General features: G+C 51.7%; 4 protein-coding genes across 4 annotated transcripts; 2 read left to right on the forward strand and 2 right to left on the reverse strand.

Moving 5' to 3' along the window:
- Positions 1 to 842: 842 nt before the first annotated feature.
- On the reverse strand, positions 843 to 2,224 carry B0T23DRAFT_406948 (3-carboxy-cis,cis-mucoante lactonizing enzyme; the record flags this gene model as incomplete). The annotated part of the gene is made up of 3 exons (XM_062839147.1): positions 843 to 1,184; positions 1,268 to 1,742; positions 1,839 to 2,224. The coding sequence occupies 3 exons, from the start codon at positions 2,222 to 2,224 to the stop codon at positions 843 to 845; spliced, it is 1,203 nt and encodes a 400-aa protein (XP_062689823.1).
- A 2,317-nt stretch (positions 2,225 to 4,541) lies between these two features.
- B0T23DRAFT_212259 (uncharacterized protein) lies at positions 4,542 to 14,813 on the reverse strand. The gene is made up of 3 exons (XM_062833575.1): positions 14,663 to 14,813; positions 4,670 to 14,589; positions 4,542 to 4,630 (listed from the first exon to the last, which is right to left on the reverse strand). The coding sequence occupies exons 1-2, from the start codon at positions 14,707 to 14,709 to the stop codon at positions 4,707 to 4,709; spliced, it is 9,930 nt and encodes a 3,309-aa protein (XP_062689824.1). The 5' UTR covers positions 14,710 to 14,813; the 3' UTR covers positions 4,542 to 4,630; positions 4,670 to 4,706.
- Positions 14,814 to 15,793: 980 nt separating this feature from the next.
- On the forward strand, positions 15,794 to 18,502 carry B0T23DRAFT_386457 (organic solute transporter Ostalpha-domain-containing protein). The gene is made up of 5 exons (XM_062837617.1): positions 15,794 to 16,182; positions 16,266 to 16,283; positions 16,355 to 16,408; positions 16,479 to 17,565; positions 17,624 to 18,502. Exons 1-5 carry the CDS (start codon positions 16,097 to 16,099, stop codon positions 18,167 to 18,169), a joined length of 1,791 nt encoding a protein of 596 aa, XP_062689825.1. The 5' UTR covers positions 15,794 to 16,096; the 3' UTR covers positions 18,170 to 18,502.
- A 1,626-nt stretch (positions 18,503 to 20,128) lies between these two features.
- B0T23DRAFT_386461 (elongation factor 2) lies at positions 20,129 to 23,692 on the forward strand. The gene is made up of 4 exons (XM_062837618.1): positions 20,129 to 20,464; positions 20,683 to 20,963; positions 21,022 to 23,249; positions 23,307 to 23,692. Exons 1-4 carry the CDS (start codon positions 20,457 to 20,459, stop codon positions 23,322 to 23,324), a joined length of 2,535 nt encoding a protein of 844 aa, XP_062689826.1. The 5' UTR covers positions 20,129 to 20,456; the 3' UTR covers positions 23,325 to 23,692.
- The last annotated feature ends 145 nt before the right edge of the window (positions 23,693 to 23,837 follow it).

Below are 23,837 nucleotides of genomic sequence, written 5' to 3' on the forward strand. Positions count from 1 at the left end.
TGCCAAATCACTTCGACACATTCGGTATCACAAATCAAGCCAGCAAGCAAGCAGGCTAGGGGGAACCGAAAGCAAGCACAGAGAACCCGTGGGCCCCTAGAGCCGAGCGGAGAATTCTGATGCGGTAGAGAGGCGACACCAAATCTGAACAATGGTATTCAACTTGCTTGACGTTGACATTGCCATTGTCATCAATTCAACATGGCATGGCATATCCATATGCAGGTACTCATCCACGTGCATACTACCAGACCTTGCTTGCACCCGCATACTCAGGCTCTTTGAATGACCTTTAGTCAAATGACACTCATGTCATGCAGGGCCAAATTGAACAGCAGTCTCCAGCTGAGTTATGAATACTTATGGTTTTCATGAATTCGTTTTCCCATTCTCATTACTCAAGTACGCTAGGTAGCATTCTTGGAAAATCCAGCCTGACATATATGCGGCATACCTAGGTATCTGAGCGCAAGTACGGAACTTTCCCTTTCCCCTACACAGACTATCCCTTCCCGCAATGCCTTGCTTCTCTCATTCCATTCCTTCCCTGCTTCACGTCTTCAGTGGAAAAACAAATCGGCACGGGCATCCCTTTTCGAACCGAAGACCAGTTCACTCCCTGATCTAGGCGCATCTCGTATCCCTGCATAGCGAAGTATCTTGTCAGTAACGGTTCGTGTGTGATAAATGACCCGGGTTATCACCGTTTTGCCGGCGCATTCCCGGTCATAGAGGGGACTGGTTTGTCTTCCTCGTTACAAGCCTGCCTCTAGGCAGTATGTAGAGATCTCCCTCGCTCTCCAGTCATCCTCTCCCTCGGAAACAAGATTGAAAGGATGAACTCACTCCTTGAGCTTGGCAAAGGTGGGCTGTCCACCGAGATGGACAGCGCCGATGGATTCCGTTAGATTTCCAGTTTGAACATCACGCTTGATGAGCGCAACATGGCCGGAAGTCTGCAACGCGGACACGACGAGGGAGCCGTCTTTGCTCAGGGAGAACTGGCGCGGGTTGATGCCTCCCGCAGCGAAAACCTGTTGAAGGGTGAGGGTGCCGTCTGTCTCAATGGCGTAGTTGATGATGGGGTCTGACTTGATCCGTCCCGCCGCATTGTCCTCCGGGTCAGGAAGATCAAATGTTTTTTCATCGAATCGGGATGATACTAGCAGGAACTTGTTATCGGGCTGTCCAAGAGTCACGCGTATCGTGTGAACTGATTAGTACAAAGTTGATCGACCGTAGGAGCGTGAGAATAACTGGAGCTTACCGAAATAACGAGTTCTGAAGCTCTAGTGGTATTTCCGATACCCTTAGAACCAGGGCCGTGTGTTGGAATGATGAACAGCTCTTTACCAAAATCAAGATCAAGACCATTGCTATTATAGGTAACCTTCCACCCAATGATCTCATTGGAGAGCTCAGTGACGACGTAGAAGTAGGTTCCGGAGTCAAGCTTAACGAAAGCACCGTGCCTTGGGCCGGAAAGATCGGGTGTCGGAACCGTTTTGGATTCAACATAGCTCAAGGTATTCTTGTCTACCTTGAAGATACGAATGAGATCTGCGCCAAGATCGGGCGTCGCAATGAAGTTCCCGGTAGGGTCCAGGACAACCTCATGAGCATGTGATGTTTTTTGCTGAGAGTCGGAGCCAGGCTTCGGCGAGATTGTGAAAGTACTATTTTGGAGAGCCTTGGGGGCGGCGGGATTCGAGATATCGAACGACTGAAAACCCCCTCCCGCACTACAAAGCGGGAATGTTAGAGACTTGGTTAGCTCACCAGATTAATTCATAACAGAGAATGGGGTGAGTGATGGGAGGGCAAAGAGATGGACTAACTAGGCGGCAATGGCCAGTCCATTGAGATTCTGTCCATAGCGGACGCTGCTCACTGGGCCTCTCAGCGTATCCAGCCTGTTAATCAGCGTGAGATTCGTGCCATCTCTGGGGACCTGAAAGTTGTAGAGGGAGCCAGTTGAGATGCTGCTCCAAGCCTCATCGAGGCAGTAAATGTGGTCGCCGACAAATTCCAACCATGAAGGGTTATTGCCACAGATGCCGAGCTGCTTGTTGATGACCTCAAGCTTTCCGTCCGCATACTTGATGGTGCCAAGAAATCCAGGATCCGTCGATGTACCCATAGAAGTAACGAAGATCAGGGTGGCCGACACGAAAGTGGGCAAGCCAAAGGCGATAACGCCAGCGGCTAAGGACTTGTACAACATTGTGTGGATCTGTCGATTGCCCGTAGTATATTAGGGACTGTTTTCAGTGAGGGAGAGGTAAGGGAAATATGGAGATTATTTGTCGGGAGAACTGGTGGGAGGTGGGCTGGATTTATGTAGTTGCAAATCCTCAAGACGAGACGAAAAGACAATACCATTCACTGTCAGTGGGCTTCTGCCGCGCTTAATGGGTCACAATATTGAGAGCCAGAAGCACCATCATGCCCTCATGAACACCCTTCACGCAGCCGTCCCTTTTGGAGGAGACTTCCACCTTGAGTCTGATTCGTGACGAATGACCCAGTCCACCCTTGCGCGCAGCATATCGAGCATACTCTGAATGGGAAATGCTATGCCTGTTCCGCGTGGCTCACGGTCCTTTGGTAGGTACTGACGAGTTGCGCAAGTTTGCCCGGAATTCAGACCATATCACGCCGCGGTAGGAGCAGCAAGTCTGCAAATGAAGCGCCGTTTGAAGGGCATCCAATGGTGTTTGGTGGCTGGCGGTCTCGCAATTTGGCTCTCGGTAAGCCAGGGCCAAGAAATTCATCTTCATGTTGAAGTACATGACGTCCTACGGGTTGGGTTGGTAATCAAGGTTCAAGCGGCGCAACGTTTCGTGTTTTAGCTAGCGTTGGTGGACGGTTTCTTTGACCAACGTCGTCTGTTGTGCGCGGTCGGCGTCATTGTCAGGAGTATGGTTGGCGTATCAGTTGCCCGCAGTTAGTAGTGTATGTATAATGGGGCGAGTGTAAGAGGCCTTTGAGGACATGAAGTCGGAAAGCATGACGAATGGGAAGCACATGCAGGAGATGCAAAATTGTGAATGGGGAAGCAAGGGCTGCAAGTGGAAGGCAAGTCAAACACAACGAAAAGGCCACTACACTAACATCACCTACCAACCAATCACTGCAACGTCTCCTACAATCCATCCTCCCTCTCCAACGTCGAGTCCCCCAATGCCTTTATAGAATTCAACCTATCCCGACATACATGCGTCGACTGTCGAGGTCTTTCTGGCGTTAATCCCTACCACCGCAGGACATTTGACCCCTTCCTATTATGCGATCCTGGCGTTTCCATACTACATCCTCGATGGCCGATATATAAACTACCCATTTCATGAACACAACAACGACTGGGGACTATTACCAACGAAGTCAGATACCGCCCAGGACACAAATCACACCCGTACTATATGCTATGACGGGATCGCGGAGTCCATCAAAGGGTATGATATCTGAAGGACACCAATGGCGGCTAAGGACAAGTTGGGATCGCAGCGGCTAAATCTATTCTGTCCTTTCTTTGCTCCCTCGCGATACCTTCGTCAAACAATGACCGAAAGCGCCTTGAGAAATCACTTAACAGTTGGTCGGCCGTCACTTAGCTGCACGCCGCATACCAACTCTCTCTTCCCGCGCGCGTCTATAGAGCGTCATCCATCTCTTGTCGATGGCTCCCTCGAAGCAGCCAAACCAAGCATCTCCCGACCAAACTATAGACGCCGAACCATTACCTTTGTCTGTTTTCCCCAAAACACATTAGGCCTTTGTAGAGTCACATTCGTGGGCTTGGACAGACAATCCAGCCATGTTCCTTTTCGAGATCTCGGAATCCTCCTCCCCCGAAGCTGCTTTTTTCTTTTCTTTTTGTAGCTAGCGGTACTAAAGACCTCGCCGGGCTCTGTTGCTGCCCCCATACCCCTCGTCAATAGTTGAACTTGTGACCAACAGCTGTCTGCCACTTGCTACCTGGGCGTATCAACGTTCCTTCAAGGATGTGGGAAAAGATGCCTACTACATAAGTACCTATACCTGCGCACCTCCGGAAAACTACCCTTACTGACTGACATCGAATCAACGGAGGGAAAGTTCAAATAACCAAGATCGGCGACCACCGGCCTGAAGCACCGGACCGGTGGCGGTTGTGAGGTGCATTGGTTTCCTCGGTGCTTAGTTCTTGAAGTTTAGGTGCAGTAGTGTAGGTTATGAGGCCGGGAGCTAGAGGAAGGTGGGAAAGGACGTTGTTGGGAGGCTCCAAAAAGGGCTGTAGAAGTATGTTGAAAGTTGTCTGGTTTTTGTGTAGTCAAGTGAACGGGATAGAGGCTGTGATCTTTGGTGATGAACAGAAGCAAGTCCATGTTCTCCTGGACAAACGACAATATCCAGGGGAAATGGTGCCTGGCTGAAAGAGAGCAACCTTCGCTAAGAAATAAATATACTTAGGGTGTTAGTATATTGAAATCAGATGCAGGTTTAGTGCTAGAAAACGAGGAAGAGCCTAAGTTATGCCCTCCAGAAAAATAAGCATTAATTCTTGAACAAACATGGTAGACCGCCAGACTTCCAAACCTCCTTCTTCTTTCCCACACTTCTCGAACGCTCTCCTTATACACCCCTCTCCCTGTATCATCTCTCCCCTCCACACCTCTCGCCCATACACGCTACGACACTCCCATTTCAACCCCAACCACCATACCTCAAGTGGACCCCAAAATCTTACTATACGCGTCCTCCACCTCGCCCGCCAGCTCCAACAACGACACAATAACAATCTGGTGCGTCAGGTTAGGCAACCGATCCCGGTGCAAGCCGATCCACTCGAGCGGCGGCGTGGCCTCGCCCATATCGCGCAGCTGGGGTGTTTCGATCACGGGCGGCTCAAGCGCCCTGTACTCGTATTTGGACTGGGGGACTTTGACTTCGGCTGTGATCTTGTTGGATTGCCGTCTGTTTTGATCCTTTTCTTTTTGTTTCTCCTGAGAAGCAGATGCGGATGCAGAGAAAGAGGAGGGACCCGCCTCTGCAGAAGTGGATGCGGGTGTGGAAGACGATTGTCGTTGGTCTCTTGGCTTCTGCTCTCCATCTTTTTGGGCTGCGGTCGCAGTAGCTGTAATGTCTTCAGCCGGACCCTCCGGCACGCCCGTGACGCGGATGGCCGTGACAGGGGGTAACTCTTTGCCCCAAGTGCGCTGGAGCGTTTTGGAGTGATTGGCCCACATGCCGCGGATGAAGCTGATGCGGCTGTAGTTCCAGCCTACTTCGACCTTGCCTTCAAACGCGCTTTTGAAGATGTAGTCAATGGAGCGGCTGTCCGGCCGCTGCCACGTCTGCATCACGGCTTCTACTTGGGGCACTTTGAGAATGGTGCCGCCTCGGGAGCCCGTGGCGCTCTGGACTACGTCCTCGACCGAGAGCTCACTCAGCGTCTTTGGAGCACCGCCAGTAGCGCGCACGCCGGCGAGGCCGATGCGAAGTTGGCCTAGTGTCAGACCTAGAATGCTGTGAATTCGGCGGTCCTCGATGCTGGCGGCAAACCGGGCCTGGGCGTTCAGGGCTTCAACCTTGAAAACTTGGCTGTCGGCGAAGGTACCGGGAAAGACACCTAAGTTGAGGGCCTTGAGGGTTACCACGACGTCGGTGTCCAGTGAGATGGGTGATTTGGTGAGCGTATCGTCCGCTTCGGAGGCAAGCTTGGATTTCTGATCAAGGCGCTTTATGACTGCTGCTGGCGCCGTGACTGATTTCCTCCTCATGAATCGCTCGATTTCCTTGAGAGAGCTCTCAAAGTTTGCTCTACGCTCTTGAATGAGCCGTTGGAAGGCCTGGTACATAGCCACGCCCTGAGCGGCCGAGCTGGTAGTTCCAAAGATCTGGACGGCATTGCCGTCAAAGATAGCGACGAGACGGTCTCCCATTCCTTGTCGGCTGCGCCGTACGTTATACATGAGGAACTCCATGGACGTGATGTCTGCAACTAGGAAAGCCTGGTAGTCGAAAGCAGCCTTGACCCGGAACTGGCTGAATGCAACAGACGCTTGAACAAGAGGTGTCTCGTTCAAGGCCTGTTCTCGTTCAGGCCACTTGATGGAGGTACGTAGCTTGAAATCCCGCAGTGCCACGAAGCCGCTCATCCGGCCTTGACTTTCCATGCCAATCATGTCAAAGCCAAGGCAAAGATTTTGCTCCCAGTCTGACGTCTTTTTGGACGAGATCCAGAAATTGTCGATGGAAAACGTAGATTTGCCCAGGGCCTGACCTAAATCCACACAAATCTTCAATGCGGTGATAGAGATGGTGGCAGTCCAAGGGAAGGCAGCAGTTGCCGCAACCTGCTGGTAGCGCTGCACGAGATGACCCTGTGAAGTCTCTGTAACCAGTTTGGCCACTGGCGATGACGACGTCGTTTCTGTAAATTGACGGGGGACCCATATCTCTTGGAAAAGCATAAAGTCTTGCAGTTGCTTTGCGTTGATCGACACCTGCATGGGGCTAACCTTGAGAATCGCAGACAGCCCGTTGGTGCCGCTTACATGCTTGCTGTTCATCAGCGACAGAACTATCGAGTCAACGTTAAAGCTTCCGGTCGACTCCCGCGAATAGACGTGTTGGATAGAAGCCTGGAGGTTTGAAAAGGCTCCAGATATTGCAAAGAAGTTGCCTTGGTCAGCCGACCGGACGGTGTTGGCGGTAAAGTACACGTCGTCAAAACTGGCGGTGGCCGCCACTAGAGCGATAGGCTGACAGCTCAACGAAAATTCCTGCTTCCGGACACGCAGGCCGAGATTAAGCTTCACACGACCCAGCACAGCGGTGGGATCAGCACCGAGAATTCCGTCCTCTTCAGCTGGTTTAGCCTTGGGGGAAGGTGCTGGCGGAGGACTGGGAGGGTTGGCACCATCTCCTCGTTCGCTGACCACTGACTTGATGTTGTTGCTTATTTCCACAATCAAAGGCACCACTGAGGGATACAATATGTTGCTAGACGCGTCGATCCTTACTTCAGCAAATAGAGAAGGGTCTTCCCTGCCATCATCGCAATATTCGAGCTTTAAGGCAAGGCCTGGGGACCTGAGGATCGTGACGCTGTTCACCCACTCTTCTTGCCCAAACTGTCCCGACTTCCCAGCCGTGCCAGACTTGCCTAGCCTTGAGGCACTGACTAGATCACCGGGTGTTCTCTTGCCTGTCAAATGTACGACGGCACCCGCAAAATCTGCGTCCACGAGGAGTGACTCAAGCCTCTTGCTGCCCAGAATACTCCTTTTGCGAATTTGCTCTTGTGGTTCGGGCGAACTTGCTGCTTGTACTGCAGCGGGAGGAGAAGGATTCCAGTTTTGTGAAGCCTGTTGGACATTGTTTATAGACAGACTGATTGACCTGGTTAGATGAGCTGCCGGTAGGATGAAACCCGAAGTAAGTCGAATGTCGAGCGTCTTGCCCACAGCTTGGAAGGCCAGCCGCCGGGTGTCGGACATGGATACGTAGGCAATATTGAAGATAATCTCCGGCAGCAAAGCAGAGTTCGGAGATCGTAGCCTCCGTTCCTGCTCAAGAGAAACCATTTGGAGCCGTAGGTTTTCGATTGTGAGCCTGGCCGAGTTCCTTGTGCGAGTGCTGAGCTCAATCTTGTCTAACGACAGGACAAGGTCCTCCTTATCAGGGTCCGGGAGTTCTCTTGGGTGGTTATGGTTGACTAGCCAGGCCAGTTGTATGTTGCAGATCTCGAACGTGTATGTGAATGAGGACAGGAAAACATCAACGATGTCCTGGTCTTTCTCTTGCTCCATTTCCAAATCATTGATTGCAATGCGCGGCTTAGACTGGCGGAGCTTTCGCAGATATTCCAATTCTCTGGTTGTATCAAGATCTTTGATCTTGTCCCCCATATAGCCAAGGACGTCGACGACTGTTGAGATTGTGTCAGGCGAAAGATTGATATGAAAGGCGTCGCTCTTGACGTTGAACAGCCTCTGCTCCTTTCCGTCATCGTCATGCTTTGACGAGGCGGTTATAAGAGCCCCGAAGCCGAGATTTCCACACGATCTCATGGATTCAGCATCACCCTTCTGGATCTCGAAAGCAACTTCTCGGATGTTGACATGAAACTCGGGATATGCCAGGAGTGGCCCTTGTTGTTCCACTCGATTGGACGTACCAAGGTGGATCTTGTCGAGCTTGAATGCTATATGAGCAAACGGTTCCACCTCCGAATGAAGTGGGCTATTCCCAAACACTCTCAGGCCGGCAAAGGTCAGGTTTATAGCATAGACTAACAACTTTGACTCTGCTTGAGGGGCTCCAGAAGATGAGGCGCGTATATCAGAGGCAGGATTGCTTCCGGTTATCTCCTTTGCATGTTCCTGGATGGCTTTGCCTTGCTGCTGCAGCTCAGTGATAGCACTCGAAACCTCAGGGCGGTTCAACGCCGACAGAAAACTGTATACTGCTGATGCATCCAGTTCTACCAGCTCCAGAGACGCAAAAACAGTCACCGAATGTTCACTGTCGGTCGTATGGTTCCTGATCTGCCCGTTTGTCGGTGGAATTTGTAGCAGAGATATCCGTTTTGTAACGTTGTTCATCCTTGTCCTTATCTCATGGGAGTTCTCCTTGATATCAAAGTCAAAGATGATTTCCTTGCCAAAATGCGCCGCCATCGCTCCTCGCGCAACAGTTCCATTGATAGTATATGTCAGTGAACGGAGCAACGGTATGCTGATCGTATATTGGTCCATAAACATAGCAACGTTCACCCTGAAGGCAGAAAGCCGATCAACGATCTTGGGCGCTGAAGCAGAGGGGGCCGAGGAAGAAACCTTTTTGGTGAGCTTGTAAATCTTGGCAACCTCATCTCGTACGACGAGGTCTAAGAGTTCTGCGATATAAACCGGGTCTTGCTTGACAACGAAGCTGAGATGGTGGCTGCTTGCTGTTGCCTTGATGGTATGACTGTCAACCGTTTGTGACTTCTTAAGTTCGTGTGAGACAAAAACGCTAGGTCTTTGTAGGACAAGCTTTGCAACTCCTTCAGAATGACTTCGAAGACTTGAAATTACGGAATCGCAGTTGAAGATCATGTTTGTATCCATTTTCTCCGCTTGCCCAAGCTGTAAGAGTAACGATGCACTCAGCCCACTCCCTATAGAGGATGTATGAAGGTTGATGGTTTCCAGAGCGATGGACCCGTGGCCGATGGCCAACACGCAATGAATGGTATGATCCTCGGTCTTCTTAGTGGAAGGAAGAGAGGCCGTCTTCTGAGCAGTTGATGGTTTGGACTCAAGTTTGTCTACCAGCTCAAGCAGTCTCGCAGCCAGTTCACACAACTCCCAATTCAGGTTTATGGCAGCGTCACTGCAGTTGATATTTAAAATGGTTAACCGCCCCACGGTTTCGGCATTCCTGGCATTGGATTCGGCGTCGCTTGCCCTTCTTGTGTCAGCTCTGATCGACAGCGCGACGGCCATAATCTCGTTCTGTTTCGGCCCGGGATCTAGAATGAACTGTATTTGCTTGATCTTGACTACAGCGAGAGTCGGCTTTTCCTTGGTTGGCCCCGGTTCAGTTTCGGCCGGGCCGAAGATCGTGTTCATAAGCGGATTGTCCGAAATGTTGCCCAAATCCCAACTACGCCATTTCTCAAACGATGCAGTGACTTCTTGTCGTAGGTTGGCCGAAGGGATCTGAGTTTTGTCGAGACACGTATACCCCAGTTGCTCCTTTTCCCATTGGGATTGAACTGCCCACATCTGCCGTAGTCGCATAACAAGCTTCCAGCAATCGAAGGACCTCAAATGTTCAGGCGCAGAACGAAGAATGGCAGAAGGCCGAACCAAAAACCCAGGGTCAGGGGCGCCTTGGCTGTTTTCTATGAGCCGCTTGACGAGATTTTTGGGCATATTCTCTTCATAAGTTGACTTCTCGTTGAAGAGCCTGCCGAAATTGGAAGCCAGGACGCTTGTGCGGTGTATCAAGGACGCGAGATAATCAATCTTTTCCGAAGACGTAGAGCTCGTGATCGTGCCTACATCCACGTCCAGGTACGTGATATCGCGAGTCCCCATCGAGATCATGATGTTTTCAACCGAAGCTCGAACAGCGGCTGGGGAATTGAAGGCGTCATGATATCTTTCCGCTGCTGAAGCTTCTATTGATTGTAACCGGAGATGGAACGAGGTGCGTGTCTTCTTGGACTCAGGCTCAAACGCATCTTGCCAATGACTTTCTGATCGAGATGCTAATGCGAGTCTGGTTATCGAAAGATTATACTGGTCTTCCTCCTCGCCGACCGGATCAGAATCGAATGGGTTGGCGAAACGAATGTCGGCCCGCGGTATCTTGATAAGGATGTCTTGGACATGACCTTTCATCTTCTGATCTCTTTGCATACCAAAAATGGCTTTCATAGAGTCTGATTGTATGCTGTCCAAAATATCTTCCGGATCTGAAGGGTGGAGCGATGAGAGCAAAGTGACAACGCGTCGCAGTGCGGTAGGATTGCAGATTGCCTTCACACCCAAAGGCATCTCCAGAATAATGCTCGAGTAAGCACAATCCTCCTGGATAGAATCCGGGTCAATATCCTCCAAGTCGAAGGTGAGAGAGTTACGCTCAGTTTCGCTTCCCTCATCCCTCTCAATGCTCAGTTTTGCCGCATCCTTGAAATTCATCTTCATATTTTCCAACGGGAAATATGGTGCAAAATACTGGCTCGAAAATGCTACTGTGTTGTGCATGAGATCTTGCCGCTCAGCGTGGTCACCGAAAGTACTGTAATAGCCGGAGTGGCGGGTAGAGGGCGAAATATCTCTGATGTGTCCGCCGCTACCACGAGATTGACGACCATAGGATGCGAACGGCGAAGGGCGATCTGCTTGCTTCACCCTCACGCTCGAGCGTCTCGAGCGAGGTCTGACAACACTGCTCTTGCTCGTGAAAGAAAGGAACGAACTTTTGTGTCGTAGGCTCCTAGATTGCTTAGAGGTTGCGCCTGAATATGTTGTTATCCTGTCAGACTCAACCTCATTCGCCTTCGTAGGGACCGGCATAGGTGGAACGCTCTGAGAAGGAGGATCTACGATGTCTGGAATAAAATCTTCTGGCGCTTCTGATAGAAGAAGGAACGGCGTTCTTTGGGTCCTTTGGTCCTCTCGACGAATAAATTCTTGCTGCCGTCTCTTCTGATTCGTGAAGTCATGTTTCCTCCCAATAATAGCCAATGCCACGCTTGTTTCCAAAATCGCATCAGTTTCAATAGGTTGGTTAGCTCGCATTTTGTGTCTTGCGGCATGCTCGGCATTGATGCAAGAGACCTTGACGTTGGGAATCTTGATATTGGCTCGTGTGGAATAATGGGACCGTGCCCAATCGTTGAAATCAACATTAATAGACCCAGTTGAAAGAAGAAAAGCAGCGTCTTCGACATGGAGCCAGATGCCCACCGACTGGACATAGAGACGAAGAAATGTAACGTCGTAAAGGACGATTGAAGCGGCGGAAATCAACGCATTCTCGTCATCATCGAAGGAGAACCCAAAGGCGCTTCCGCCCCTGACCAGCGTCGTCAAAAACTCAGTAGTACACTCGCCGGTAATGGCCCCAACTGAGAGATCCCAGTTGCATAGGTACGTTGGCTCAGCAGGGGGGAGCCCAAAGAGTCGGTGCCCATAGATATGGATGCCATCTATGAACAGTTGTGTGTTGGAGCCAGTGGTACTCTTTGGTGTGTCTAGGCCCGATGAATCTGAACTGCCCAGCGACAGTTGGAGAGGTGCCACCTCCAAGTCCATCTCCATGTAGTAATTTGTGAACCGCAAATCGGCCCCGAAAGAAGCTGTGTCAATCAGAACGTGACGAGTTGAAGAATACAGATTCGCCGGTATCAGAATCTTTGGCTCGTCGCACTTGATGCTTAAGATGACATCCAAATCGCTCGACTTTTTATGGGGCGGCTTGTTTGTAGGCTCAGCATCGGGGTTCTGATCCTTCAAGCGTAGCATATCCTGATGCTCGTCCAAGGTTTTGAAGTGAACATCCTCGCCAAAGTAATTGTCTTTGATCTTCATAGCGTACCGCACAGTAAAGCCGTAGACGCGCACAAATAGAGATTTCGTACCGAAGTTCAACAAGAGCGTATCTGTATTTGCTGGCGATGTTATCGTATGGTAGTGATAGGCGCCATCAACCACCATATTGTCCAGCCGTCCAACTTCCTTGGTGTCCAGGAATGACGCTTGGGTATTCCATGGGGGAACATGAAGGGAAACAGAAGCGGTACTAGCAGTGATGTTGAAAGGAATGGCGTTCTTATTCGGCCTATAGCTGTCAATCGGGATAGTCAATTTGGACTGAAGCAATGGGCTGGCAACGATGAAGTACGTGTTATCGTCTAGGTCGGTAGGGTTGTTGACGATGTTTGCGTCGTTGAGGTTTAGATACAGTCGGAGGTTTTGCATGTGCAGCTCAACGTGGTAATTGAAGGGGGTAAAGACAAGATATTCAGGCGGCGGCCCGCTTGCCCAGTCACCAACTAAATCAGTCAGGAGGAAGACGTGGTCACGCAAGATGAAGAGGTCCAGATCACTGCTGATGATTTTGAAACGCCATTCACGAAGCGCGTTCCAGCCCAACGGAGTAGAAAGATCGCAAGATATCTGTTGCTTCCCTGATTTCCAAAGCAGTTCATGGTTAATGCTGCTCGAGATTTCAGTGCTCGGCAACTCCAGGATGAGCTGGTTTGAAAACCCTGCCGCGCCAGCTACCATATCCATGGTATACGACATAGTCGCATCTTTGGCAACTTTGATATCAAGCCATCCATACGGTCGTTGATGGATGGTGGCAGGCTGCTCTGACTTCTTGGGCCGACCGCGGTGCTTACGTGTCTGAGGTTCGGGTGGTGGCTTAGCGGCAGGCTCTTTGTCCTTCCATTTCCAATTTTTGGACTCCTCCCGTACGGGAACTCGGAGAGTGACTGTGTCTTCGAACTCAACGTAAAAGTTAAACTTGGTGGGAACACGATACGCGCCCACAGGCAATCGTGTTGCCGGAGTTGCATCTTTGCAAAGATTGGGAACAAAAGTGCGTTGGAGATCTGCTCGTTGTCTGTCCGCCCATGGACCATAGTTGATGGAACCCCCTTTGACCGAGAGTTGTATAGACCATGCTGGCGGCTCCTCGCCATTAATGTTTTGTGAGGGCGCTGTCGCTTTTTCGCCTGGGATAGTGTGAGCACGCCGGACTTTGCCTACAACATCCCACAGGATGGTGAGCGTCGCTTCGGGGCTGTCTAAGATGGTCGATACCGCTGCGTATTCCGACAAGGCCCAGCCCGGTCTCATACCGCCAATATCGTGGGTCTTGCTATCGAGGTATCGCGACAGCCCTTGCCAGTTGTTTGGATTTGAGGTTGATAAATGGCTAGCTGTGCTTCTGATATCCCTCTCTGCATCCAAAGGGAGGGATTCTACAGACCTATTTCGCCGCAAAGGCACGATGCGACGAAGCCGGTGAAGACCTCCCATCAACCTGCGCACTTGCTGTTTGAGGAAGGGCCTATGATGAACAGAGATGGGATCATGTGTTGTCGTCTTCTTGTCTCGAGTGGCCCTATCTGCCTGGTCCTCCTTATAATCCAAGTTTTCCTTCATTTCGATCACAGGGTGATTGAACTTGAAACGGAAGATTTGACGATACGGATCTGGGGTTGCTGTTGCTGAAGCATCAACTTCCCCTTCCATGGACTCAGTCTTGACAATCAAGATGGCTTTCGTGTTTTCGTTTCCCATCACCATAGCTGCTCTAGTGCACTCCAACTGCAATGGTAGCATCTGCAAGAACAAAGGGAGCTCATGCGAGAATTGTCCGTCCCGCTCATGCTCCTCCTCGTCCTCAGAATCGGAAGAAGCCATCGTAGACGCGCGCCCAGTACTGCTATCCCGGATTGGTCGTCCATTTCTGTATTGGGTGGCGTTCGATCTCTGCGTCTGTTCCGACTTTCTCAGCGTCTCACGCTTGTTGGACCGGCGCTTTCGTGTGTTGCCCGACTCATGGGTTCCTGCACCGTCACCTGCCCCGACAGGCTCTGTCCCCGAAGCAGTCGGGACCGCATCCTCCTGTAGATCCGTCAAGCCAGACAGAATCGAATCATAAGCCGGACTACGATTGTAGATGAACCATTCTAGGCCAGACAGACAAACACTGATGCGGCAAGGAAGTTTGGGTGTCGGCAGCTGTTCAGTGATGGGATCGGCGTCGGAACCGCTCTCGGTCTCGTTATGCCCTCGTGCGTCCTTCGCCGAGATCTTGACGCCCCGTACTCTGCGCAGCCAGTATTTCCATGTTATGTAACCATTCTGGACCAGTATTGTTTCGTTCGCGCCGTGGTACCGAAGGCCAGTAAAGAACACGCGACCGCCGAGTAGAGAGATCTGGAGAGCTTGGATGTCGATGTAGACTTTGTACTGATGCCAGGTCCATGTCCGCAATGCCCACGACACCAGAGACGCAAAGACTCTGTTAAAATAAAGGAGGGAGAATATTGATAATGCGCCGCATATGATGAGAGATCCCAAGAACAGGCTGTGAAGTTGGTCCGGCCAAGATTAGCAACAAGCGCAACGCATAACTGTCTGTCCGGCCTGGAGTCACTCACCCATTGAACCCCCCTTGGTCGTCAAAGAAGTTGTTTCGGATGGCCATTGTGTTTGAATATCAAGTCGCCAAACGTAGAGAAGTACTTCTCCGGCCAACATTCAACGTGGATTGGACAGTTTCCGTATGCGCCGTGTATTCATGCCACTCTCCATGGTGCCGCTTGAAAGCAAATCGAAAGAAGGCAACTTGAAGATGTTGCGAAGAGGTCGACGTCGCCGCACGTCAACTAAAGAAAAGAGAGCGCAGGAGCAAGCGACGACATGTCGAAGTTCACCAACCTCAAGATAGTAGGAGCTGTCACAGGTTGACAATCGCGTGTGGTGGTACGTGGTACCTGCCTTGCTAGGATGGCGGACGTAGAATTGCAGGTCGCTCCCAATTCCGGGCAACCTGAAGTCAATTTTAGGGGCGCGCTCTTGGAATTGGATAGAGCGACTGGAGCTGTGTACAATATAAGACTGGTATGTTTGTTAGTTTGGTTCTTCGGCCATAGGTTGAACAGGGGAGATATAGAGCTCTTATTGGCTTCCTTAGAGTTTTCGTTTGGAGCGACCAATAATGACCAGGATGTAATACGCCACAAAAGCCTCTGTTTATGCCTCTATCCGTCTCCTTGAAGGCCTTCAAGCTTGAAAAATATAAAAGAAAGAGTCCCCTTTCAGTGCCTATCTGTTTGAAAATCGAATACTTCCTCACTTTCCGGGGCTCTCAAGTGGAGATGGGCGTTTTTTTGTACCAAACTAACAAACATACCAGGGTTAGATTGTACTTACTGCATAATCGTACACTATCTCTTAAGAGCGAGACGAACCTTGATGGGTAGGGGGGTTTGTCTGATTCCCGTCGAGTATATCCAGACACTGTATGGATTATCTAACTCACTCACTTTGCCTTGTCTTTAGAGATCGGCAAGACAGTGCAGAACTTAGTATGCACAGTTGTTTCAAAACCCAGACCCCGTCGGTACTCTGGCATTCCAAGTTGCGGTTCCCAACGGCAATGGGGTGCCAAATACCCTAGCCGCCTGGGCTACAGGGCAGCGGCGGCAGTAGGTAGCAGCGTAGGTAGGCCCAGGTGTGTACATGTACATAGATGCCCGCCCACAGCCCAGCGTCATGCATGGCCTGCGGGCTCCTCGGACCGTCATCGTCACCTCCCCTCCCGCCCGATTGTCCAGACCACGAGACGTCGGGCCAACTACGACCTCTATCTACCTATCTTTACGTCGGTGACATCGCGATCCCGTTACCACCCTTAGGCTGCACCTTTTCCAGGTGCAATACGAGTACTTCTTCGCTCCACCATGCCGGCGCAACATGCCATAGGTTGAACGGCTTTTACTCTACTTGCGATCAATAAGGCGTTGCCGCGCAGCTTTCGGGCCCCAAGTTCCGTCCAGATACCTCGTTGCCAGGACCCCGAGACAGAAAACATGGGAGGCACCGGCCAAAAGCTCGCCGATGTGGCAACCATAGTCGGAGGCGTCGCGTCTATTGTCGCGACTCTGCTCTCCATGGTGTATGTCTACCCTACAGATCCGCATCGTGTCGCAGCTCCAACTCCAGCGCCTGAAATATCATGCTGACCAAGCTCTGTAACAGGTCAATATGGCTCCAAACGTGAGTTGCCCACCCATCGCCCGTGGCGCGAACGTCTTGCTCATCCAAGTCCGGCCATTGATATTCAGCAGTAAAAACTATCGCAAGCCGCTTTTGCAACGTTATGTTGTACGGATCCTCCTCATGTGAGTTTACATGTCATCACCCTGTGGGACTGCTCGGTGGGCGGAATTCCTGATCATTCTCCATCTTCAGGGTTCCAATATACTCGATCGCCTCATGGACTAGCATGGTTTCACGGACCGCAGCAGCCTTTGTCGACCCCATCAGAGACATATACGAGGCTTTCACCATCTACACATTCTTCCAGCTGTTAATCAACTACTTGGGCGGAGAACGAGCCCTCATTATCATGACCCATGGTCGCGAGCCGATCCATCATCTCTGGCCGATGAACCACGTCCTCCCTCAAGTTGATATTTCCGATCCGCATACCTTTCTCGCCATAAAGCGGGGCATCTTGCAATATGCATGGATGAAGCCAGTTTTGGCCTTAGCGGCTGTTATCATGAAAGCAACTGGGAGCTACCATGAGGGAGACATCAAACTTAACTCGGGCTATTTTTGGAGCGGCATTATCTACAACATCAGCGTCACAGTCAGCTTGTACTGTTTGGGCTTGTTCTGGGTATGCATGAATAACGACCTAAAGCCCTTCCGACCAATGCCCAAGTTCCTGTGTGTAAAGGCCATTATCTTTGCATCTTATTGGCAAGGCTTTGCCCTTGGAATTCTGGTGTTTCTTGGGGCTTTCCCGAATGTCGAAGGATACACACAAGACGGCCTTGCGGCAGCCATTCAGGACTTCCTCATCTGTCTCGAGATGCCAGCCTTTGCCATTGCTCACTGGTATGCCTTCTCTTGGCACGACTTTGCCGACAGCAGAGTGTCTGCCGCAAGAATGCCGGTCAAGTATGCGATGAGGGACGCCTTCGGGATTCGCGACTTGATCCAGGACTCCAAAGAAACTTTTACGGGTGACAAGTACGGTTATCGTGTCTTTGACTCGGGCGACAAGATCATGGCACATGAGCAGTCGCGGTCGCGACTGGCCAGACTCAAGGAAGGCATGCGATATGAGCGAGGAGGCAAGGGCAAATATTGGATACCAAGACCCGACGAAATCACTCAGAACACTCCGCTGTTGGGTGCAAACGGCGGCCCGAGCAGGAGGAGCAATTCGTCCTCTCCGCACCACGATGATGCTGACGAGGTTATACTTGACCCAGAGGAAGAACAGCTCTACGCAGGAGCTAGAAAACTCGAGTTTGGTGATTGGAATGTAAGGAACTGCTTCGTCGCTACATGGCACAATTAACATTGTCTGACTTTGTTTCTAGTATCCCGTCATTACAGCCAACGAGCCGTGGAAAGATCGTTATCGATCACCTCATCCTAGTCTCTTCCAAAACACTCCCACCGGGAGCTTTTACAATCGATCATCCTCAAGTAGAAGCTCAGTGCCCACGCTTAACCCCAGGGATCCTCTCGAAAGGCGCAAGAAGGAGGCACCAGAAGGCCCTGAAGCCCTTCCCAACGACAAGAAGGGCAAAAAGAAGGCAGACCCAAATGGTCAACGGGCCACGAACTCTACCCCAGACAAGGGCATGGATCCCTTGGAGATCGCATATGGCCCCATGGTGGGCACGACCTCTAAACTTACAGAAGACGATTTCAGAGTCGACGATGTCAGCCCTCATCATCCGCACGGCACATCGCCCGGGCATGACACCTCACATGATCTTGAGGATGACGGAAAAGGTACCCCGGTCACGGAAGTGTCTAACCACTGGGGTCATGCTACGGATACCGAAGGGGAAGAAGAGAGAAGCCCACACTTTACTGTTGGTGGTGAAGAGGAGTTTCAGAACGTGTGGGGAAGGTGACATTATCTTGCTTGAGGCGCTGTTTTTGCTTTTGAGTTTTCTCCTTTGCTTTTCCGAGCTTCCGTGTTGCAGGAATTATTTCGGTGTCAAAGAGACCGTGGTATGGATGCATACACTACCATTACAGGTTCAATTAAGTTGTGCGGGCGTCGGACTGGCGTTGGCACAGGGCCTATTGTTTGTTTCGGTATAGCAAACCTGCATGTAGAGCATTCGTAGACATTATCTCCATCTAAGTACCCATATGGTACTCTTGTCTTGGTGTTGCAGTGTTGACAACAAATTGACCTACCCTGTAGACATAAGTTTCTACCGCCGGTCTTTCTTTGCTTGCCCCTAAAGGAGCCCTGTTTGCTTTCTGGAGTGTCAAACGGTAAATGAGAAAAGCCAATAGCATTTGATATCTTTGCCCAGTGAAACGGTATAGTGTCCAAGACGTTCGGGAATAAACGATACACTCACCATACACAGTACTTAACTCTGCTCAGTTTGGAGTCGTACCTGTTCCACTACCGATACCATGCCTCGACCCTCGAGCCCAACCGACGCCTCGAAGTGAAACGATGATCGTCAGTCTCATTGCGGGGTACAGTGACCACTATCTTTGGGATCGTATTTGGCGACTGGGAACAAGCTGACAGGAGCTCAACTTAAGCTCTGGCCACATTCATCATTGTGTAACATGAGATCTCTAAATGTATAGCCTACTACCTATTCGAACTCGCCGAGTGAGCAACAGAACAGGCGTCGTCCTTGATGTTTACCGTATGGCCGGAACTACCCGATGGTAAAGCAAGATATACGTGTAGATAGACCAGACGTTTACCCATCCATGTTCAAGACCTATTCGACACTTGAAGCTATCCATTTTTCGGGGCGGCAAGGGACCGTTCCATTTGGACACTCCTACTGTAGTGCTAGAACTCGCAAATCCAATCTTCGCAGCGGTACTAAATCCACTTCACTGCCTCCAGATCCCCATTAGAGCTATGTACTATGCAGTATGGACACCACCGGTAATAAAACGCGAGGGCGGAACACAAGGGGGTAAGAACCCCGGATCCGTCGAGGTACCTAGACATAGAGTGTTGACAAGCTGTTGAGCTGGTCTGGGCGGTTTACATAGGTAGTTGTATAGCTGGATGTCAGCTTATAAGAAACAACCATGGGTCGTTTTTAGGCGGCAGATGCAGCGTTTGTCTCTCGGGACTTGCCCGGTTGAAATTCATTAAATAATCGAACTACGATAATGATGTCTCCATCCAGCTTCTTTGTGTTCCTGCTCGGTTGCCACGGCGAGGATCTGAGGTGAGATTACCTCTAGGTACCTCAGTGTTGCCGCCGGGACTGTTGTTGAAACTTGGAACCGCCTCATGAACCTGGCTTGAGCGGGCCAAAGCTCCGACCTCCCTAGCAGCGGAGGTCAGTAACAGCTCGGGCAGATACCCGCCAGCTTCACTAACACCGCATGATGTCCCGGGGCATTAGGCGGTAGCCGGAGCTTCAGATTGCTAGCTCATCAAGCGATGAATTTTCGTATTGCCCCACAAGAACCAATTCCTCAAAGTAGCGGGTGCTTCAACGCGACGAGCTTGCAAGATAAGCTAAACCGAAAAAGAGACACCTAGGTAGTGTTCGGTCAGAAGAGTCATGATGAGATGTCATGAAGTCAATGAATGCTGCTCGGTGGTGAAGTGGTTCGGTGCAGTGGCGGCGTGGTGCATTCAGATGGAGGTTCAGGATCATCATGGACATTCACTGGCCGACTCCGAATTGGGGGGAGGGGCAAAACAGGGCTTGACCCTCGTTAGGTGGTGAAGTCAGACATCAGGCGGTGCCGCGCACAAGAGGCCAGATACTGACCAATCAAACAGCGTTCTGCCGTCACTCTGCCCCACTAATGCTAACCCCTCCTCCCCCTCCCCTCGCCAATTTTTGCAGTTTGCCCTCCCCGCCCACCACCAGTCCACGGCCAGTCCCACAAGTGCAATTTGGCTACAGGATACATGGAAGGTGGCCGCCCTCGACTCCATATTAACGTCCTTCGACCCTCTTTTCCGACCTGCCTTCACTGTTTTTGGTTTGCTCGTCGGGGGCTGATACCTCTACTGAGCACTAGCATTTTTGCCAAGTTGGACTGCTTTTCCCGGGATCTTGCTTTGTCAGTTCTCGGCTGGTTCGCTTGCATTTGAGTGAGGAAAAAAAATCTCGTTCTCTCGAGACTTCTTCCTTTCCACACCACGTCAAACACCCATTTTAGCAGTGTGTGTCAGACAATACCGCCAAAATGGTCAAGTAAGTCTTCTTTCTTTGACCAAGACCGTCGTCTACATGGTCGCCTTTACTGCATCCACATCGTCGTCGCCGGCTTCGACCATGTCGTCGTCGCCGTCGTCGTCGTCGTCGATGGTTGCAAACCTCCTCGACTTCCTCTACCCCGCCCGGAGATAAGGACATCAAGTCCGCAAACATCAATAACAACAACAACATGCTGACATTGGGCCTTTGAATAGCTTCACGATTGACGAGATCCGTGCCTTGATGGACAAGCCCACTAACGTGCGCAACATGTCCGTCATTGCGCACGTTGATCACGGCAAGTCCACTTTGACCGACTCTCTCCTCGCCAAGGCCGGTATCATTTCCTCCGGCAAGGCTGGTGAGGCTCGCGCCACGGATACTCGTGCCGACGAGCAGGAGCGTGGTATCACCATCAAGTCTACTGCCATCTCCCTCTACGGCACCCTCCCCGATGAGGAGGACATCAAGGACATCGTTGGCCAGAAGACTGACGGTACGCTACATATACCTTTCCCACAGACACTGGTAGGCCAGGAACTAAGACATCACAGGCAAGGATTTCTTGATCAACTTGATCGACTCCCCCGGTCACGTTGATTTCTCTTCCGAAGTCACTGCTGCCCTCCGTGTCACCGATGGTGCTCTCGTTGTCGTCGACACCGTCGAGGGTGTCTGCGTCCAGACCGAGACCGTCCTTCGTCAGGCTCTTGGTGAGCGCATCAAGCCCGTTGTTGTCATCAACAAGGTCGATCGTGCTCTTCTCGAGCTCCAGGTCTCCAAGGAGGACCTCTACCAGTCCTTCTCTCGTACCATCGAGTCCGTTAACGTCATCATCTCTACCTACTTCGACAAGAGCCTCGGTGACGTCCAGGTCTACCCCGACCGCGGTACCGTTGCCTTCGGTTCCGGTCTCCACGGCTGGGCCTTCACCATCCGCCAGTTCGCCACCCGCTACGCCAAGAAGTTCGGTGTCGACCGCAACAAGATGATGGAGCGTCTCTGGGGCGACAACTACTTCAACCCCAAGACCAAGAAGTGGACCAAGAACGGCACCTATGAGGGCAAGGAGCTCGAGCGTGCCTTCAACCAGTTCATTCTCGACCCCATCTTCAAGATCTTCTCCGCTGTCATGAACTTCAAGAAGGACGAGGTTGCCGCTCTCCTCGAGAAGCTCAACCTTAAGCTCGCTACTGACGACAGAGAGAAGGAGGGCAAGCAGCTCCTCAAGGCCGTCATGAAGGCCTTCCTTCCCGCTGCTGACTGCTTGTTGGAGATGATGATCCTCCACCTTCCTTCCCCCGTCACCGCCCAGGCTTACCGTGCCGAGACTCTCTACGAGGGTCCCCAGGACGACGAGGCCGCCATGGCCATCAAGACCTGCGACCCCAAGGGTCCTCTCATGCTCTACGTCTCCAAGATGGTTCCCACTTCCGATAAGGGTCGTTTCTACGCCTTCGGTCGTGTCTTCGCCGGTACCGTCCGCTCCGGTCTCAAGGTCCGTATCCAGGGCCCCAACTACACCCCCGGCAAGAAGGAGGATCTCTTCATCAAGGCCATTCAGCGTACCGTCCTCATGATGGGTGGCAAGGTCGAGCCCATCGACGACATGCCCGCTGGTAACATTGTTGGTCTCGTCGGTATCGACCAGTTCCTTCTCAAGTCTGGTACCCTTACCACCTCCGAGACTGCCCACAACATGAAGGTCATGAAGTTCTCCGTCTCCCCCGTCGTCCAGCGTTCCGTCCAGGTCAAGAACGCCCAGGATCTTCCCAAGCTTGTCGAGGGTCTCAAGCGTCTCTCCAAGTCCGATCCTTGCGTTCTTACCTTCTCCAACGAGTCTGGTGAGCACGTCGTTGCTGGTGCTGGTGAGCTCCATCTTGAGATTTGCCTGAACGATCTTGAGAACGACCACGCCGGTGTCCCTCTTACCATCTCCGACCCCGTCGTCCAGTACCGTGAGACCGTCGCTGGCAAGTCCTCCATGACTGCCCTCTCCAAGTCTCCCAACAAGCACAACCGTCTCTACATGGTTGCCGAGCCCCTTGAGGAGGACCTCTGCCTTGCCATCGAGGCCGGCAAGATCACCCCCCGTGACGATTTCAAGGCCCGTGCCCGTATCCTCGCTGATGACTTCGGCTGGGACGTCACTGATGCCCGTAAGATCTGGGCTTTCGGCCCCGACACCAACGGTGCCAACTTGCTCGTCGATCAGACCAAGGCCGTTCAGTACCTCAACGAAATCAAGGATTCCGTTGTCTCCGGTTTCCAGTGGGCCACCCGTGAGGGTCCCATCGGTGAGGAGCCCATGCGCTCCATCCGCTTCAACATCCTTGATGTTACCCTCCACGCTGATGCTATTCACCGTGGTGGCGGTCAGATTATCCCTACTGCTCGTCGCGTTCTTTACGCTGCTACCCTTCTTGCCGAGCCCTCGCTCCTCGAGCCCGTGTTCTTGGTCGAGATTCAGGTTCCCGAGCAGGCCATGGGTGGTGTCTACGGTGTCCTCACCCGCCGTCGTGGTCACGTCTTCGGCGAGGAGCAGCGCCCCGGCACTCCCCTCTTCACCATCAAGGCCTACCTCCCCGTCATGGAGTCTTTCGGCTTCAACGGCGATCTTCGTGCCGCCACCTCCGGCCAGGCTTTCCCCCAGTCCGTCTTCGATCACTGGGAGCGTCTCCCCGGTGGCTCTCCTCTCGACTCCACCTCCAAGGTCGGTCAGATCGTCCAGGAGATGCGCAAGCGCAAGGGTCTCAAGGTCGAGGTTCCCGGCTACGAGAACGTAAGTTCCACTTTGCTCTATGATGACGGGTAATATGTTGCTAACAAAGCTGTACAGTACTACGACAAGCTCTAAGTCACGTCTTACCAAGGCGTATGGCACCGTTCTCAGTGCTCTTGCCCGGATTCAGGCTGGAGCAGTTCGATATTTACTGAGATTTGACCTTTGAGGCGTCGGGAAGGAGGGACGAGATACCGAGGAATTTTTTGGTAGATTCCTTCCTTTAGCATATTTGGCTTGTCATGTAGTCACGAAAAAATGAATTTCCTTGCGATGACCAAAATACCAGACCCAAAGCTGCTTACGTTGTGCTGTGATGAATTCAACAGAGGTTTTGGTTGAGTCCTTGCATATCTCGAGTTTCCCCAAGGATTTATCAGGTTACGGCATCATGTGAATTCGAAATTCGAATATGGGAGATAAAGCAGCTCCTGTTTGCTCTATTCGTTCAATGTTCAATTTTGCCGTTTTGAAACTTCCATGTGACACGATCTGTCGCTGCAGCCACGCATCGTCACTGCGGGGCTTGCGCGCTAAACTGCTTCGAAGGTCCCATGGTCGAGCGCGACGCGCTGAGATGAGTTGCGC

Source organism: Neurospora hispaniola, assembly GCF_033458365.1.
Source record: "Neurospora hispaniola strain FGSC 10403 chromosome Unknown B0T23scaffold_7, whole genome shotgun sequence".
Taxonomy (NCBI): domain Eukaryota; kingdom Fungi; phylum Ascomycota; class Sordariomycetes; order Sordariales; family Sordariaceae; genus Neurospora; species Neurospora hispaniola.

Excerpts from the sequence above, each read along its gene's own strand:
- B0T23DRAFT_212259 (XM_062833575.1), bottom strand. The coding sequence starts at position 14,709 with ATGGCCATCCGAAACAACTTCTTTGACGACCAAGGGGGGTTCAATGG. Across the intron at positions 14,590-14,662 it reads GACCAAGGGGGGTTCAATGG|CCTGTTCTTGGGATCTCTCA; the intron begins GTGAGTGACTCC and ends CCAACTTCACAG.
- B0T23DRAFT_386457 (XM_062837617.1), top strand. The coding sequence starts at position 16,097 with ATGGGAGGCACCGGCCAAAAGCTCGCCGATGTGGCAACCATAGTCGGA. Across the intron at positions 16,409-16,478 it reads GTTGTACGGATCCTCCTCAT|GGTTCCAATATACTCGATCG; the intron begins GTGAGTTTACAT and ends CTCCATCTTCAG. Across the intron at positions 17,566-17,623 it reads TCGAGTTTGGTGATTGGAAT|TATCCCGTCATTACAGCCAA; the intron begins GTAAGGAACTGC and ends CTTTGTTTCTAG.
- B0T23DRAFT_386461 (XM_062837618.1), top strand. Across the intron at positions 20,964-21,021 it reads CGTTGGCCAGAAGACTGACG|GCAAGGATTTCTTGATCAAC; the intron begins GTACGCTACATA and ends AAGACATCACAG.